Here is a 14,495-nt window from a genome sequence, read left to right on the forward strand (position 1 = left end):
CACATGAAGGCAAACTGAATATTTGAGCTTATTCATCTCTTCATCAAATATGCAACACGGCGGCGAGGCTGCCTCTGTGAAAGGCGGCGCTGCCTGTTTTTTAGGGACTTCCCTCTGAAATGTGACCTCGACACGTCCTGTAAACAAACACCAACTCAAACTGAAGTGACGACAACAACAACAGTGTGGGTTTTTTTTAGGATGAACAGGAAGTGTCTTTAATTCTGGACACTGACAGCAGATCATCACAAACATGGAGCTGAGTGAAGCTCAGGACCATCGCCGCCGCTGGCAGGAGGTCACCACACACACCTTGCACCCCTCCCCCCACAGTCAGTCTACTGCTTCTTCTTCACCACGTGAGCGCAGTCATATTTGCCCCGCACCACGGTGAGTTTGACCCCGGGCAAGTCCTGTGTCCGACCCCCCTGCACAAGCACCACGTTGTGCTCCTGCAGGTTGTGCCCCTCCCCGGGAATGAACACCACCGCCTCCTTCCCGTTGGACAGCCGCACGCGGGCGCACTTCCTGTTGGCGGAGTTGGGCTTCTTGGGCTTTCGGATCATCGTCTTCAGGATGACCGCCTTCAGCTGGGGGCGGCCAAACGTGGCTCCAACGGCTTTGGGAGGGACTTTGGGCTTCCCTTGGCGATGCATCTGGTTGAGCGTGGCCATGGTCCTGGACAGGAGGGGGGCGGTCCATGCAGAGGCGTGCTGGGACGCTGCAGAGGGAGGGGTTTATGGTTAAACACTGAAATAAAGTCGGCGCTTGTTCACCTGATGTCTGACACACACCTTGAATCAGCGACGTCAGTGCCGGTCTCAGACTCCACAGAGACGCCATTCCTGAAACATCAGACGAGAACATCTGTCAGGAGACCGTCAACCATCAGCTGACACGCCCACATCAAACACTATTATACTATTATACTATACTGAAACATTATTTCAGGTTGGTATTTTGGGCTGGGTCACCTGACCCCTCAGCGGGTTGCATCTTTTAACGTCAGCTCCGCCCAAACTTTTCATCAGCACTTTAAAATCAAACGTTTGCGACGTGTTTGGGACGACTCGTCACAGGACTCTGGCATTTATTCAGGAAACAGAGCGGTCCTCGTCTTTGTCCGTCAGACGAGCGTCGGCGCAAAGCTCGGCTTGTGTCTCGTGTTATAAATCAAACAGCTCACTGACAGCTGGACTCGCTCATCGGCTGTGAAACTTTACTTCCTCCCTGCGAGGTCAGTTTGGCTGTTATTACACGTCAGCACCTGTAACAGTACAAAAACATAAAACTGCAGCTCTGCAGCTGTTAGACTGCACGTGAAACACGTTGTGTATAAAGGCTCATTTGCATCATGGAGCCCTGCTCTCTAGAACTGACTGTGTGTGAAGCTGGATTTAAGAAATAGTGCTTTATAAAGTTTTTAACAGCATGTTTACAGCCATCTCGTTTCAGTACAGGTGGTGTTGGTTGGTCACAGCTACAACAGTTTCTCTAACTGACCTCAGGTCAGCAGGAAGTGTGTGCCAAGAACAGCACCACAGTAACTAGAAGCATCCTCAGCTCTGATCTGGGCACAAAGACCAGCAGCTGGTGGCCGACAGGTGTGTCCGGGTTCTGGTGGCGTACTCGGAGAACAAGCCGCTGAGAGCTTTGAGCTGATGGAAACCATTTTAAAAGGTGACTGTGCAGGACTGGGAGCCAGTGACGTGTTACCATAATCTAACCTGCTCGATATGAAACATGAATTCATCTGATTACAAAGAAGCTGAAAAGAAACTAAAAGGTTCGTCTTGGCAGCAGGACACGAGCTTTCCGTGGCTTCTCTAAAATTACTGCAGATTAAACCTTTGTTTTTACGCGCGAGCACGCAGCAGCTCTCGGTGGGTCCTCGTGCACGCGTCAGCGTTTAACGTCTGTTAAACTCACGAGAACTGAACGCGTGCAGTTGTTCCACTAAACCTGGGGTGGGCAACTCCAGGCTCGGGGCCGGTGTCCTTGAACCAACACAGCTGATTTAAAGGCTAAATTAGCTCCTGCAGTTCTCCAGAGGTTCTCCTAATCATGTGGTTCAGGTGTGTTGACCCAGGGTGCGATCTAAAACCTGCAGGACACCGGCCCTCGGGGCCTGGAGGTGCCCACCCCTGCACTAAACTCCTGTGGAAGGAGCACACCTGTGCACGCGCTGATGTTTATACGTAGACAGCGTGGCTAACGCTTAACATCGGCTAGCTTCAGGACACACGCGCACACACACAGGGGTTACCGGAAGTTTGCTCGCTCCACGCACACCTGCTGAGAGTCCCGGACAAACAGCCTCCGCGCCGGCGGAAGGAATCGGAACTCTGACCGGTCAAAGTATTGACGGCATTCCAGTGAAATCTATCAAGGACGTCGCGGCACGAGCACCACGACCTCTCAACAACCCGGAAATCCTTCCGCTGTCAGTGCGGCCTCCACTGGCGCATTACTGCCCCCTGCAGGACGAAATATGGCCTGCATTTGTATAGCGCTTTACTCGGTCCCTAAGGACCCCAAAGCGCTTTACACTACATCCACCCATTCACACACACAGTCACACACTGGCAATGGCAGCTACATTGTAGCCACAGCTGCCCTGGGGCGCACTGACAGAGGCGCCCCAGGACCAGCGGACGGGGTCACTTCGCGTTTCTCCTGATTTCTTCTTCTTCCTCCTGCCGTCCATCCATGAACCTCCTGAGCTCCTCTTCTCCTCCCTCCTCCGCACATGCTCAGACCTTCACAGCAGGCCTCACCTCGGTCTTTAAACCTTCCTTTTCACTCGTGCCGCTCTCCTGTCAGAAATCACGACTCATCTCCTCGCAGCTTCTCTGTACGTTTTCATTGTATTCTACAGTTTGTAATAAACGTCATCGTCACCAACACTTTATTTAAACACTTATTTAAATGTGTTTTTTCCTGCTTATCATTGTGTATTATTCTGTTTTTATTGCATTTGGCTCTGTTATCAGTTCAGGAGTACAGGTGGCGCACTTTGGTTTCAGACTCTGTAATTACTCTGCAATGGGGTTTTCAGCCAGAGCCGATTCAAGAAGGTCAGCTCAAGTCCTGATAAGTGGCTGAGGCTCCAAGGTTTCGTGCTTCACACATGTCAGCTGATCTCTATCAGACACGGTTACACATTAACCAGGTGGTCCACAGGTGTGCAGGACAGGTAAAGCAGCTACAGCCTCGCTCCGAGCTGCAGTCAGTCGGAGTGAAGATGAAGATGAGGCCGCAGCTGCTCCTGGTTCTGACGGCGGTCGTCTGCGCTGCCGCCAAGCCTCTGAGCAAGGCGGCGATGACGAGTAACAAGCTGCTGCTGATCTCCTTCGACGGCTTCAGGTGGGACTACGACCAGGACGTGGACACGCCGAACCTGGACCAGCTGGCTGCGGACGGGGTCAAGGCCAAATACATCACCCCTCCGATGCTGACCATGACCTCGCCGTCCCACTTCACCACCATCACCGGTAACCATGACAACTTCATTTTAATATCAATTTAGTTTCAAAGTTGCAGCGGTCACAGCCAGTACTGCATTAGGAATACTGCATGCGCTGGAAAGTACACACACTGTACAAGTACAAATATTAAATACCTGAAAGTACTTAATATTTGTACAAGACAATACAGTACAACTTTGTATAGCACATTTAAAACCAGCAGTACACCAACGTGCTTTACAGTAACACAATCATTTATAGAAAGGCAACATTTACAGGGAATAAATACACCAACAGGTGGAGAGCACTAATCAGCCACAGCGCAGTGAAAATATGTAAAAGAAAATACAAACAACTCGACTATTCAACAACAAAATGAAATTTAAATGATTAAAACTACATAAAGAACATTTGCAGGATACAGACACTAACTAGGGAAGGCTGGGTTGAATAAAAAGGTTTTCAATCGCGATTTCAAAGATTGGACTGATTCAGACTCACGAATAGCAGTAGGAAGGTCATTCCAGAGTTTGGCTGCAGCTGTGGCAACAGCACGATCACCTCTGGTCTCCAACCGTGCCCTTGGTTCCCCCAAGAGATCTCAGTGCTCTACTAGGAGTGTACAGGCTGAGAAGTTCAACAAGATAGCTGGGAGCAATGTGGTGTGTAACTTTAAAGGTAAGCAATAGTATTTTAAAATCAATACGGTATTTGATAGGAAGCCAGTGCAGGTCAGTGAGGATAAGAGTGAGAGACTCAAACCTGCCAGTTCCAGTTTGTACAGGAGCAACAAAACTCGAACGGAGTCTCATGATGCAGCTGAAATCTGTCTGATCAACATGAACGGAAATATATTTGTGTCCTTTTGTATTTATACCTCTGTCTTTATCTACTAATATCTGTTTCTGCACTTTACATGAGTGCTGGATTAGGGCTGGGTTTTGATAATCGATTCATCGATTAAAATCGATTCTGGCTTGGATAACGTAAAATCGATTCATTAAAATCCTGAATCGATTTTTAAATATAAATTTATTTTTCCTGAAATGCCAGAATCTCAGGTGAAACCTCACAAAATTTCAAGAACCACCAAACAGCTAAAACAGTAAATGAGAGCAGGAACACAAAGACGTAAACACACAGCGCGACCCGCGGATCAGAATCAGTGAGATGTGACTTTCTCACGGTCGGGGCTGGAAGCCGACAGCTCGCTGACTCTGATCTGTCGGCGCTTTGTGTTCACGCCCTTTATGAGCTGATTCTAAAGCTGTTAGTTTGATGTCTCTCCAAACAATATTGACCGAACCAGCAGCAAAAGAAGATCCAAACTACGCTTCACATGAACATCGTCATGATTCACTCTTTTACTGTTTTGCTTCCACCGCGATGCACAGCTCTCTCTCTCCCTCTCTCTCCCTCCCTCTCTCTCCCTCTCTCTCTCTCTCCCTCTCCCTCTCTCCCTCCCTCTCTCTCTCTCTCCCTCCCTCTCTCTCTCTCTCCCTCTCTCCCTCCCTCTCTCTCTCTCTCCCTCTCCCTCTCTCCCTCCCTCTCTCTCTCTCTCCCTCTCCCTCTCCCTCTCTCCCTCCCTCTCTCTCTCTCTCCCTCCCTCTCTCTCTCTCTCCCTCTCTCCCTCCCTCTCTCCCTCCCTCCCTCTCTCTCCCTCCCTCCCTCCCTCCTCTTCATTATTCGCTTGCTTGTTACGCACCAGTCTACTGTTGTTTACAGGCTGTCGACCGCTGTTTTTTCCTTTTACATTCTTCTGAAAAGAAAACCTCATTTCTGCTGCTCAAAACTGAAGAAATGTAAACTTTTTAAAATTATTCAAAATGCAAAACGCTGTGTCTCTAATAAAACCTCTGTAACTTCAGATTACAATCATGTGTTGATTAATGGTTTTCTTTCGTTTTTGATGTACTGCAGAATATTTTTATAAAATCCCAGAACAGGAAAATCTCCTTCATGTTTTTCTGTTTTATCTTCAGCTACTTTGACACAAAGGCCTCGCTGTGATGCTCACACCTTTGATAAAGTCTCGAAAGTGTCAGCTTCCTTTTTATTGATACAGAAATATGTAAATGTGCCGATCTGAATTATAATATTTCTGACTGTCAAAATTTCCCAGATTCAAATCGAATCGATTCGGGACCTTGTGAATCGGAATTGAATCGATTCTAGAAATCAGTGACGATACCCAGCCCTATGCTGGATGTTTGTAGGTATGAAAACTCAGTTTCCCCCTGGGATTAATAAAGTCTCTCTGATTCGGAAAAATCTGGGAGAGATGTTCCAGAAAAAAAATCAATATCTTAAATGTTATAATTTACAAACTGCGAGAGCCGTCTGCTTTAGCTGCTTTACAACTATTTTAAGGCTTTTTGAAAATATTAATTAATTTCTGTGACCAAGACATTAAAACAACGAGACCGGAGCAGCAAAGAACAGGTTGTGCAGACGTGGTGCTAAAAACAGCTGGATAGGAGCCACACACAGTAGAGTCGGGCTGATAACCGGCCTCAGCTGGACTGTGATCATCAGGATCAGCGAGTTGGAGCAGACACGCTCCTCCATAACATGTCCGTTTACTGCTGATGTATCAGTACGTGCTGCTGATAATACGCCTCTGAGTGCAGCTTTAATCTGTAATAAATACATGATTTAAAAACTGCTTTCACAGGCACTATCAGACGGGTTAGCTGTCATGTATGTGAGCAGTTTGATTTATAATGCATCAAATCAGTGACCTCAGATTAGGTCCATGTAGTTAAGGAAGCCAGAGAGATAAGCTGTGACGGTGCTGCTGGGAAATAAACCCGTCTGAGACCAGAGTCCAGCGACTGCTGCTCCGGGGACAGGTTTAATCTGAGCCGAGGGTCACGGACACGCGACGATGATGTTAACCAGCTGCTGACGCCGCCACACTTTCTGACATTCAACTTGAACCTTTTGCAGACTGTGTGTGACGCCCATCCCACGGTCTGGTCTGTTAGCTGTGCCTGGAGGACAGCCTGTGATGATGGGAGGAACATTCGCTAATGCATCTCCCTCGTGGCCTTTCAGCCAATAAAAGCTTCCTTATTGGTTTAGTTGGTGATACCTGCTGATTCAGCCTGCACAGTGTAGATCGGCTGTGCAGCACAAACATCTCTGCTTGCTTTGCTGCTTGTCCAGGATTCAAGCCTGTGACCTCATGCATTTATGTCTCAGAAGTTGCACATAGAGTAAAACACAGATGTGTGCAAATCCCTCCAGACAATCTGTAGATTATTTACCTCCTTACCTGTGGGGAAAGAAAGCGAAGGCCATGCACAACCTAAAATCTGGCTCAGCTTCTGTCGGCGTTTCACATCGTCTCCAACTCCTAAATAAAAAGATCACTAATATCCGACCTCTGATAGTCCCTCTCAAATAAAGGATCTTACTTTCTGTCTGCTTTCAGTTTCCAGAGCGGTGCAGTGAAATGTGCTAAAACCTTCCTGTGTGTTCGTTAGGCCGATGGGTGGAGGATCATGAAGTCGTCCATAACTTGATGTTCAACCAAGAGACGAACCTGAAAGTTCCTCACAAAGAGACGCTGAAAAGATCGGAGTGGTGGGACAACGGAGCTCTGCCGCTGTGGATCACCGCTCAGAACCAGGTGAGTCGGGGTGAAGGATGAGCTGCACTGACACAGGAGGACACTGTGGTTATTTTACCAAACACGCAGGAGAGCACCAGATGTAGAAAGTAGACCACATCTAAAGGTGCGATTTCTATGTTTGTCTAATTCGAGGAAAAGTTGGATTCTTCAGGAACATCACTGATAAAAAACGGGAAACCAAGCTGGATGAAATCTGGCTGCTTCCTGTGAACGCGAGAGTGCTTCCAACTAGGGCTGGGCCATATTATACCGTTCACGGTAATACCGGTATAATGTTAGGCAACGATAGGAAAATGAAATATCGCGATAGAATGGGAGTAAAACGCGCATGCGCAGTGCCTTTGTTTTCATACGCACATGGCCGATTGTTGAGTGAAAGAGATGAACCAGAATTGGTTTGTAAAAATGGTGCAACTTCAGTGATGTGGAACTGGTTTGGTGTTTGTCCGTCAGATACACAACAAAGCACATTTTTTTGCAGAACATGCAAGCGGCCGTCGTTATTGTCATATTTGTCGGACTAAGATGCTCTTAAATCTGGGAGTAATCTGGGTCCTAAACTCCGTATGCTTCAGGTCAAACAACACTGCAGCATCACTGAGAGTTAAAAACTGTCTAAATTCTTTCATCTTTAATAAAACGATCAGCATTGCTGCTTTACCAGGTGTAACTATAAAGTTTAACTTCCAGGCATCCATGAAAACAAAAGTTATTACATTTAACGGAGTTAGAAGTTAGCAGGAAGCTAGCGGAAGTTAGCTCGCTAGTTTCGCTAGTTACCTAAGCATGATATAGCATGTTCTGACTGAGAGATTTCTGAAAAAAATCAAACGTACAGCTCTGCTATCACTTCCAACATAAATGAAGACAGGAAACTAAACAGCAGTGACGTTTGTAGGGTTACTGAAGTTGGGCTAGCTGGTATATAATGATGTGCTACGTGATCGCTAGCGACACAGCTATGTTAGCATAACATAAACAGTGAAGCTGGAGGACGAACACTAACACTTTTCCACTTATAAAAGTTAACGTGAAGGTTCCTGATGGTTAGAGACAAATGCAATCGCATGGCAGGATGCTGTAAACGGACCAAACTTCAGTCAGGAGAACAACTGAGATAATCCATCCACAATACGAGGTTAGTCATTAATATACTGCAACAACATGGGAATAGAGCAGCTGCCAGAGAATTCAACATTAATGAATCAATGGTACAGAAGTGGAGGAAGCAAGAAGAATGAGTTGAATAAAGTTTGATTTATCTGACTGCTTTGTTTCACTTAATGTGCCTTATAATCCCGTGCACCTTATGGTCAGAAAAATACGTACTGCACACTGCAGTTTAATGTTGCAAAGCACCTCTTTTTAACTTCAGTGGATATTATACATGGTTATGCTCAGGATGTGTCAGCCCATTTCTACTGGAAATGCCTTTTGGTTAAACTTTCAGCAAGGAATTTGCATTTGCACTGTTACATTTTTATAAAGCTTTAATGTACATAAAAACCAGCTTCTTGTTTAAGTGAAAATAAATGGAAGGTTGTCTTTTTGCGCTAGTAATGTTGTGGAGTTGTATTTTGTCTCGCATCAATTATATCGTCAGTTATATCGTTATCGCAAATTTTCAAATATATATCGTGATAAATATTTTTGGCCATATCGCCCTGCTCTACTTCCAACACTTCTGGGCAGCCATAACATGATCACAGAGCAGGAGTGCGATGTGGTGCTTACCATTCTGTTCAACTATTCTAATTTCAGGGTCTGAAAACAGCTTCCTTCTCCTTCCCCGGAGGCGGAGCCAACTACAGTGGCCAAGGGGTCAATCGAGTGCTACTGGAGGAGTCCGGCCACCCCGACGACAATGAGACCGAGTGGCGTCAGAAGATCGACACGGTGATGAGCTGGTTCTCCGAGGAGGACTTCCACCTGGTGACGCTGTACTACGGCGAGCCAGACAACGTGGGCCACGCCAAAGGGCCGGACACGCCGGACCGGAAAGAGATCATCCGTCAGATCGACCGCACCATCGGCTACTTGAAGGACGCTATCGATCGCCACAACCTGACCGACGGGCTGAATGTCATCATCACCTCTGACCACGGCATGACCACAGTAAAGAAGAAGCCGCAGGTAGACGAGGTCATCCTCAACAAATACCTGAATTTATTCGAGGTCGCTAAATTTGAAATTCTCGACTACGGTGGGTTTGGCATCCTGACGCCACGTCCGGGGAAGGAGCAGGAAGTTTTTGACGCCCTCTCCAACGTGCCCAATATCACGGTGTACAAGAAAAACGAGATTCCAGAAAGCTTCCATCTCGCCAAAAGTGAGCGTCTGCCTCCCATCGTGATCATCGCAGATCTGGGATTCAACCTGAACTCTGTAAGTACCCCAACGTTTTACCTCCAAGAACCAAGAGCAAAATTCAACAAATCTAGAGAACGTATATCGACTTCATATCGTTTCACACCAGAGATTCATCGTCTACGTGAATAAAGGTGACCACGGCTTCCATAACACTGAGATGGACATGAAGACCATCTTCAGGGCCTTCGGCCCGAGCTTCAAGAGGAGCTACCTGTCCGAGCCGTTCGACAGCATCCACATCTACCCTCTGATGTGCAAACTGCTGCAGATCCAACCAGCGCCGCACAACGGGTCCCTGAGCGTGACCGAGGACATGCTGCTCTCCACCACCACGGCCAAGCCTTCGCTCACAACGCCGCAAGGCTCTTTTACCACAGGTGCGTTGCCCTCGTCTGACGCTCTTCTAGAGTAGCGGTCTGTTATCCAAGGTTCAGGTAGACTCGTCTTTTAAGTCTGGCTTGAGTTCAGGGTCAGTTCACGTTCTCGCAGATCAACTCGCCACCTCACAACTTTTGAAGATGAAATAAATCATTTCATCTATAAAGAGGTAGAATTCTGTACATTGCTTACAGACCTGTCGTAAGTCCGTATCATTTGGTGCCATTGGTCGTCAGGCATTCACATTAAAAACTCTGGCTCCGCCCACTGCTCATCACCACTGATACAAGATGCTGAACCTACAGCCAGCTTTTGAAGGCGTCTCCAGTCCAATCAAAGAATTATTTCATATCATAAGTGAGAGTTTAATAAGACCAGGTAAAAACTAGCCTAGCTTAGCTTTCAGCTCTGAGAGCAGATCATGTGACGTGCACGTTAACCACGACGCTCCTTTCCTTTCCAGCTGGATCGCAGGGAGCTCGGCTGTCCGTGGTTCTGCTGCTGGCCATGCTGCTGTCCATGTTCGCCGTGCTGTAACTGGTCCAGGATCAGTTTGACCTACAGCTGGAGTCAGCGGTTTCCTCATTTACTTTCACTCTGAATGTTGTAACGTTTGCTTCTCCAATAAACATGAACAACGTGAACATTTTTAAAGGCTTATTTTCTGTTTCCTTTTTAACATGTGTTTCACCTGATGTTCCTCTCGGAGGCGTTTCCGTTCGGTCAGACTGAATGCTGGTTGGACATTTTATCAGGTTGTGTCTGATACTGTGAGGACTGCGGGAGCCTCTGGTGGATGTGGAAGGAAATGCAGCTTTTGCATCAAATCTCTTTATTGTCAAATTGTTGAAATAAATCCATCAGAGATCAGCAGCGACTCCTGAAATGATGGAGACGACTAGAGAGGTCACGTGACTCGCTGTGATCGTCGCCACCAAACTGATTTATTAAACTTTACAAAGAAACTACGACAACAGCAGCTGTGACGTCATTCATTTTTCTGCTGTAGGCAACCAGGTGCTGTACAGAGACCGCGCACGCACGCACGCACGCACGCGCACACGCACACACACGCACACACACGCACGCACACACACGCACACACACACACACACACACACACACACACACACACACACACACACACACACACCCTAAATCAGCATGATGGGTTAAATTAAAACGTGTCGGCGCTTCGCCCGTTTCACGAACACTGAAACAAAAGTTCAAACCATGAAATTAAAATTTCTGACGACATCCGTCCGGAGACTCAGGCGGCTGTTTTTTTTCCTCCTTTCTTTTTCAGTTTGACGCTTCGGCAGCCAATCACAGGCCGCCCGAGTTAAAAACACAAAAACGGCAGCAGAAGAAACCTGAGGAAGCCGTTTCCAGAAGTGGAGTCTCATGTTTCACCTTAAAACGATGAGAAAATAAAACGTTCGCCTCGTCCGAGACAACGCAGAGTCAGAAGTACGGCACGCTCAGGTGAAGCCCGATTGGTCCCCCCGCGACCTTTCGCCTCCCTCAGAGCACGCGGAGGAGCTGCAGCGCCCCCGCCTCACCCTCCTGCCCCGGGCGGTGGATCATAGCGACGTCTCGGCGTTCACGACTCTTTGCCCGTCCTCGTTCTCCACGTTTATCCGGACGCTCGGCAGCTTGTCGTGGCTGAAAGAGAACAGAAACGTTATTGGCACCAGAGTCAGACACGTCTTACAGACACGTTAAATTACTTCCACTTCCTGTAGTTTGGGGCTGTTCTGAGATCTGATTGTGCTCACAGCACAGGTGTGGCAGCAGCAGGTGGAGTGACGTCTCTGAGGTTTGGTTTGTGGCTCTGGGAGGAAGCTCGTCTCCGCTGTTCTGACCGAGCTGTCAGCGACTCGTTTTCATGTGTTTGAAGTTTATAATGAAAACTAAAAATAATCTGACATAAAGACCCTGAACGTGAAAATTAACAAAAAGTGGAAAACAGAAATCTTTGTCTACGTGGAAAAAAAAATCATCTTCATGGAAACAGAGAGCAGGGACATGAATGAGCCGTGTTTATCGTGTCTAAAACATCCAGCCTGAAAACATCACAATTGCATTTTTTTTCTTACTCCACATCGTCCAGCCCTCCACAGCACAGACACGCCTGCCAGCGCTCACTTTTAATGGTTACAGGACTGCTGTTTATGTCTGACGTCATCAGTCGTGTCCGGGTCCAGAGTCAAACGAACACCGAGCTAAAAACTGTCTAAATTCTTTCATCTTTACTAAAATGATCAGCGTTGCTGCTTTACCAGGTGTAACAATTACATTTAACATCCATGAAAACAGGATTTATTAAATTTAAAGGAGTTACAAGTTAACAGGAAGTTAGGTCGCTAGCTTCCACCTAAACATGATATAGCATGCTCTGACTGAGAGATTTCTGAAACAATCCAAACGTACAGCTCTGTTATCACTTCCAGCATAAATGAAGACAGAAAGCTAAACAGCAGTGACGTTTGTAGGGTTACTGAAGTTGGGCTAGCTGGTATATAACGATATGCTACGTGATTGCTAGCGACACAGCTATGTTAGCATAAACACAGTGAAGCTGGAGGATGAACGCTAACTTTTTTCCACTTGATAAAAGTTAACGTGAAGGTTCCTCATGGTTAGAGACAAATGCAATCGCATGGCAGGATGCTGTAAACGGACCAAACTTCAGTCCAGAGAACAACTGAGATCATTCATCCACAATACGAGGTTAGTCATTAATGTACTGCTGCTGGGCTGGAGTTACATCGTGAGGTTTAAACACTGAGCTTTAAAACGATTAGCGGTAATGAACCGAGAGAGGCCGACACTGATCACTGTTTTTAGGGGCTTGTTGAGATTAAATACATACAAAATATTCGAACATGTTAAAAACACAACAGCCTTATTAAACGCAGAAGCAGGGTTCATACGTCATCACTTAAGGACATAAACACAGTGCAGAGAGAGCCAATCACAGAGCATCGCAGGTGATGTCGCTGGTGGTGAGGCAGGCGTACCTGAAGGTGCGCCTCAGAGCTTTGCTGCTGTCGGAGTTTTTGGAAACAGACTTCCAGATGCCGCTTTTGGCCATTTCATCAGAGATGTTCACCTCTGACGGGTCGCTGCTGAGTCAAACACACACACGTTAGCCTCTGCTGCAGAGTGCGCGCAGCCGTCAGCGTGCCTGAGTTCAGACCCACCGCTTTTTCAGGTTTTTGATGGGGAAATTGAGGACTCCTCTGTCGTACGGCAGCTCCTCCTCCACCTCCTCCAGCATCCGCCGAGCGTCCTGGACACACACACACACATGGTTGAGCCAATGAGGACACAGAAGCAGGGTCACGTGCACACACCAGCGCCCTTCACCTCCTTCTCCTTCTTCTTGTCGTCCTCCTTCTTCTTCTTGCTCTCAGGGATCAGGTCGTCCAGCCAGCTCAGCTCTCTCTTGGTGAAGCAGAAATCCAGAAGCTTCCGGATGAAAACCAGAGCGAGAACCTGCAGAACGCAGCAGGAGGTGAGTCCCCGCGTTACCAAGGAAACAAGGAGATGCAGTGTCTCTCAGTGCGTCTCACCATCATGGGGAAAATGACGGCGGCGGGCGAGGCTTTGATGGCCCACAGCGCGATGAGGCAGGACAGCTGCACCACGGTGAAGACGTGCACCTTCCACAGCGGCACGTAGCGCAGGTAGATCAGGTCGGGCTGGTGTTTGGCCGGCATGCCGAACAGTTTGATGCGGTCAAAGAGCTGTGGGACAGACAGACGCACGAGAGGTCAGACCAGCTTTAACGCCGCCATCAGCCGGACGGACGCTCGGACGCAGAGACGTACCTGGATGCCTTTGAGCGAGGACACGCCCATGTAGAGGAACACGCCGTACAGGACGGGCATCGGGATGAACTGTAAAAGCAAAGAAGCGATCTGTGAAGGGAGCGAGGGAGCGAGGCGTGAACGCAGCACGCACCGTCTGACGACTCACCTTCAGGACGGAGGTCATGAACACGGAGCAGCCCATCAGGAAGAAGATCATGAAGCCGGTCACGCGCTGCTCTCTGATGCCGAGGAACTTGGGCTGCTCGCCGGGCGCCGCGCACTCCGACTCCAGCTTCAGGCTGTTGACGTGGGAGATTGAGAGCACCGTCGCCGCCACGAACCACGGCAGGCCCATGATGGAGCACACGCCCAGCATCACCGCCACCACCAGCAGGTCCAGATGATAGCCACACCCTTTCTGCAGCCCGCACACACACAAACACACACAGTGAGGTAAAGGTCGTCACCCCGCGGGGACGACGGCACGCGGCTTCACGTCAGTTCTGACCTTCAGCTTGTTTTCCTTCCTGTTGATGATGACGGCGGTGATCTGCTGGTCCATGAAGATGAGGATGGTGCAGAGCAGCGCGGGGACGGCGGCGGCCAGCAGCGTCCACCACGGGTTCGGGCCCAGCGGGGAAATCAGCCACCCCCGATTTTCAGACGTGGGCTGAAAGCAGCGCGAGACCGTTTCTACGGTAACCTCTGAGTGAGCATCGTGTCAGCAGGTGTGAGCCGACGGCGCCCACACGCTTGATGATTTTACACTTTTTGTAACATTAAATATGTTACATGTTACCACTTAATGTTTTCAAAAGATCCGAA

The 14,495-nt window shown here is 48.1% G+C and overlaps 3 protein-coding genes across 7 annotated transcripts in view; 1 reads left to right on the top strand and 2 right to left on the bottom strand.

Moving 5' to 3' along the window:
- Window positions 1-186: 186 nt before the first annotated feature.
- On the bottom strand, window positions 187-2,459 carry mrps12 (mitochondrial ribosomal protein S12). Of its 3 annotated transcripts, none has more exons than XM_082552010.1 (3): window positions 2,293-2,459; window positions 795-845; window positions 187-721 (listed from the first exon to the last, which is right to left on the bottom strand). In XM_082552010.1, exons 2-3 carry the CDS (start codon window positions 841-843, stop codon window positions 339-341), a joined length of 432 nt encoding a protein of 143 aa, XP_082408136.1. In that variant the 5' UTR covers window positions 844-845; window positions 2,293-2,459; the 3' UTR covers window positions 187-338. The 3 variants fall into 3 exon arrangements, with proteins under 3 accessions (XP_082408136.1, XP_082408135.1, XP_082408137.1); XM_082552009.1 differs by having other exon boundaries at window positions 2,267-2,457; XM_082552011.1 differs by lacking the exon at window positions 2,293-2,459 and adding an exon at window positions 1,930-2,240.
- LOC309717432 (ectonucleotide pyrophosphatase/phosphodiesterase family member 7) lies at window positions 858-10,516 on the top strand. The gene is made up of 6 exons (XM_082552007.1): window positions 858-1,786; window positions 3,184-3,494; window positions 6,956-7,101; window positions 8,866-9,489; window positions 9,581-9,851; window positions 10,316-10,516. The coding sequence occupies exons 2-6, from the start codon at window positions 3,245-3,247 to the stop codon at window positions 10,387-10,389; spliced, it is 1,365 nt and encodes a 454-aa protein (XP_082408133.1). The 5' UTR covers window positions 858-1,786; window positions 3,184-3,244; the 3' UTR covers window positions 10,390-10,516.
- A 151-nt stretch (window positions 10,517-10,667) lies between these two features.
- LOC309717860 (sodium bicarbonate cotransporter 3-like) overlaps window positions 10,668-14,495 on the bottom strand; it is a 42,308-nt gene continuing 38,480 nt past the window's right edge. For 2 of the 3 annotated variants that reach the window (XM_082552735.1, XM_082552733.1), the window contains exons 18-25: window positions 14,179-14,340; window positions 13,837-14,088; window positions 13,689-13,757; window positions 13,431-13,604; window positions 13,225-13,353; window positions 13,059-13,147; window positions 12,876-12,983; window positions 10,668-11,517 (exon numbers count right to left, since the gene is read on the bottom strand). In XM_082552735.1, coding sequence (XP_082408861.1) covers window positions 11,436-11,517; window positions 12,876-12,983; window positions 13,059-13,147; window positions 13,225-13,353; window positions 13,431-13,604; window positions 13,689-13,757; window positions 13,837-14,088; window positions 14,179-14,340 — 1,065 coding nt within the window. In that variant the 3' untranslated portion in view covers window positions 10,668-11,435. The remainder of the gene's footprint in view (window positions 11,518-12,875; window positions 12,984-13,058; window positions 13,148-13,224; window positions 13,354-13,430; window positions 13,605-13,688; window positions 13,758-13,836; window positions 14,089-14,178; window positions 14,341-14,495) is intronic. The other variant, XM_082552734.1, reaches the window with a different exon arrangement.

Source organism: Aulonocara stuartgranti (genome assembly GCF_965226115.1).
Source record: "Aulonocara stuartgranti genome assembly, chromosome: 11".
In the NCBI taxonomy this organism is placed as follows: domain Eukaryota; kingdom Metazoa; phylum Chordata; class Actinopteri; order Cichliformes; family Cichlidae; genus Aulonocara; species Aulonocara stuartgranti.

Bases quoted from the DNA above. Each gene is read 5' to 3' on its own strand.
- LOC309717432 (XM_082552007.1), top strand. From the start codon at position 3,245: ATGAAGATGAGGCCGCAGCTGCTCCTGGTTCTGACGGCGGTCGTCTGC. The intron at 7,102-8,865 runs GTGAGTCGGGGT...TTCTAATTTCAG, and splicing joins GGATCACCGCTCAGAACCAG to GGTCTGAAAACAGCTTCCTT. The intron at 9,852-10,315 runs GTGCGTTGCCCT...TTTCCTTTCCAG, and splicing joins GCAAGGCTCTTTTACCACAG to CTGGATCGCAGGGAGCTCGG.
- mrps12 (XM_082552010.1), bottom strand. From the start codon at position 843: ATGGCGTCTCTGTGGAGTCTGAGACCGGCACTGACGTCGCTGATTCAA. The intron at 722-794 runs GTGTGTGTCAGA...CTCCCTCTGCAG, and splicing joins ACTGACGTCGCTGATTCAAG to CGTCCCAGCACGCCTCTGCA.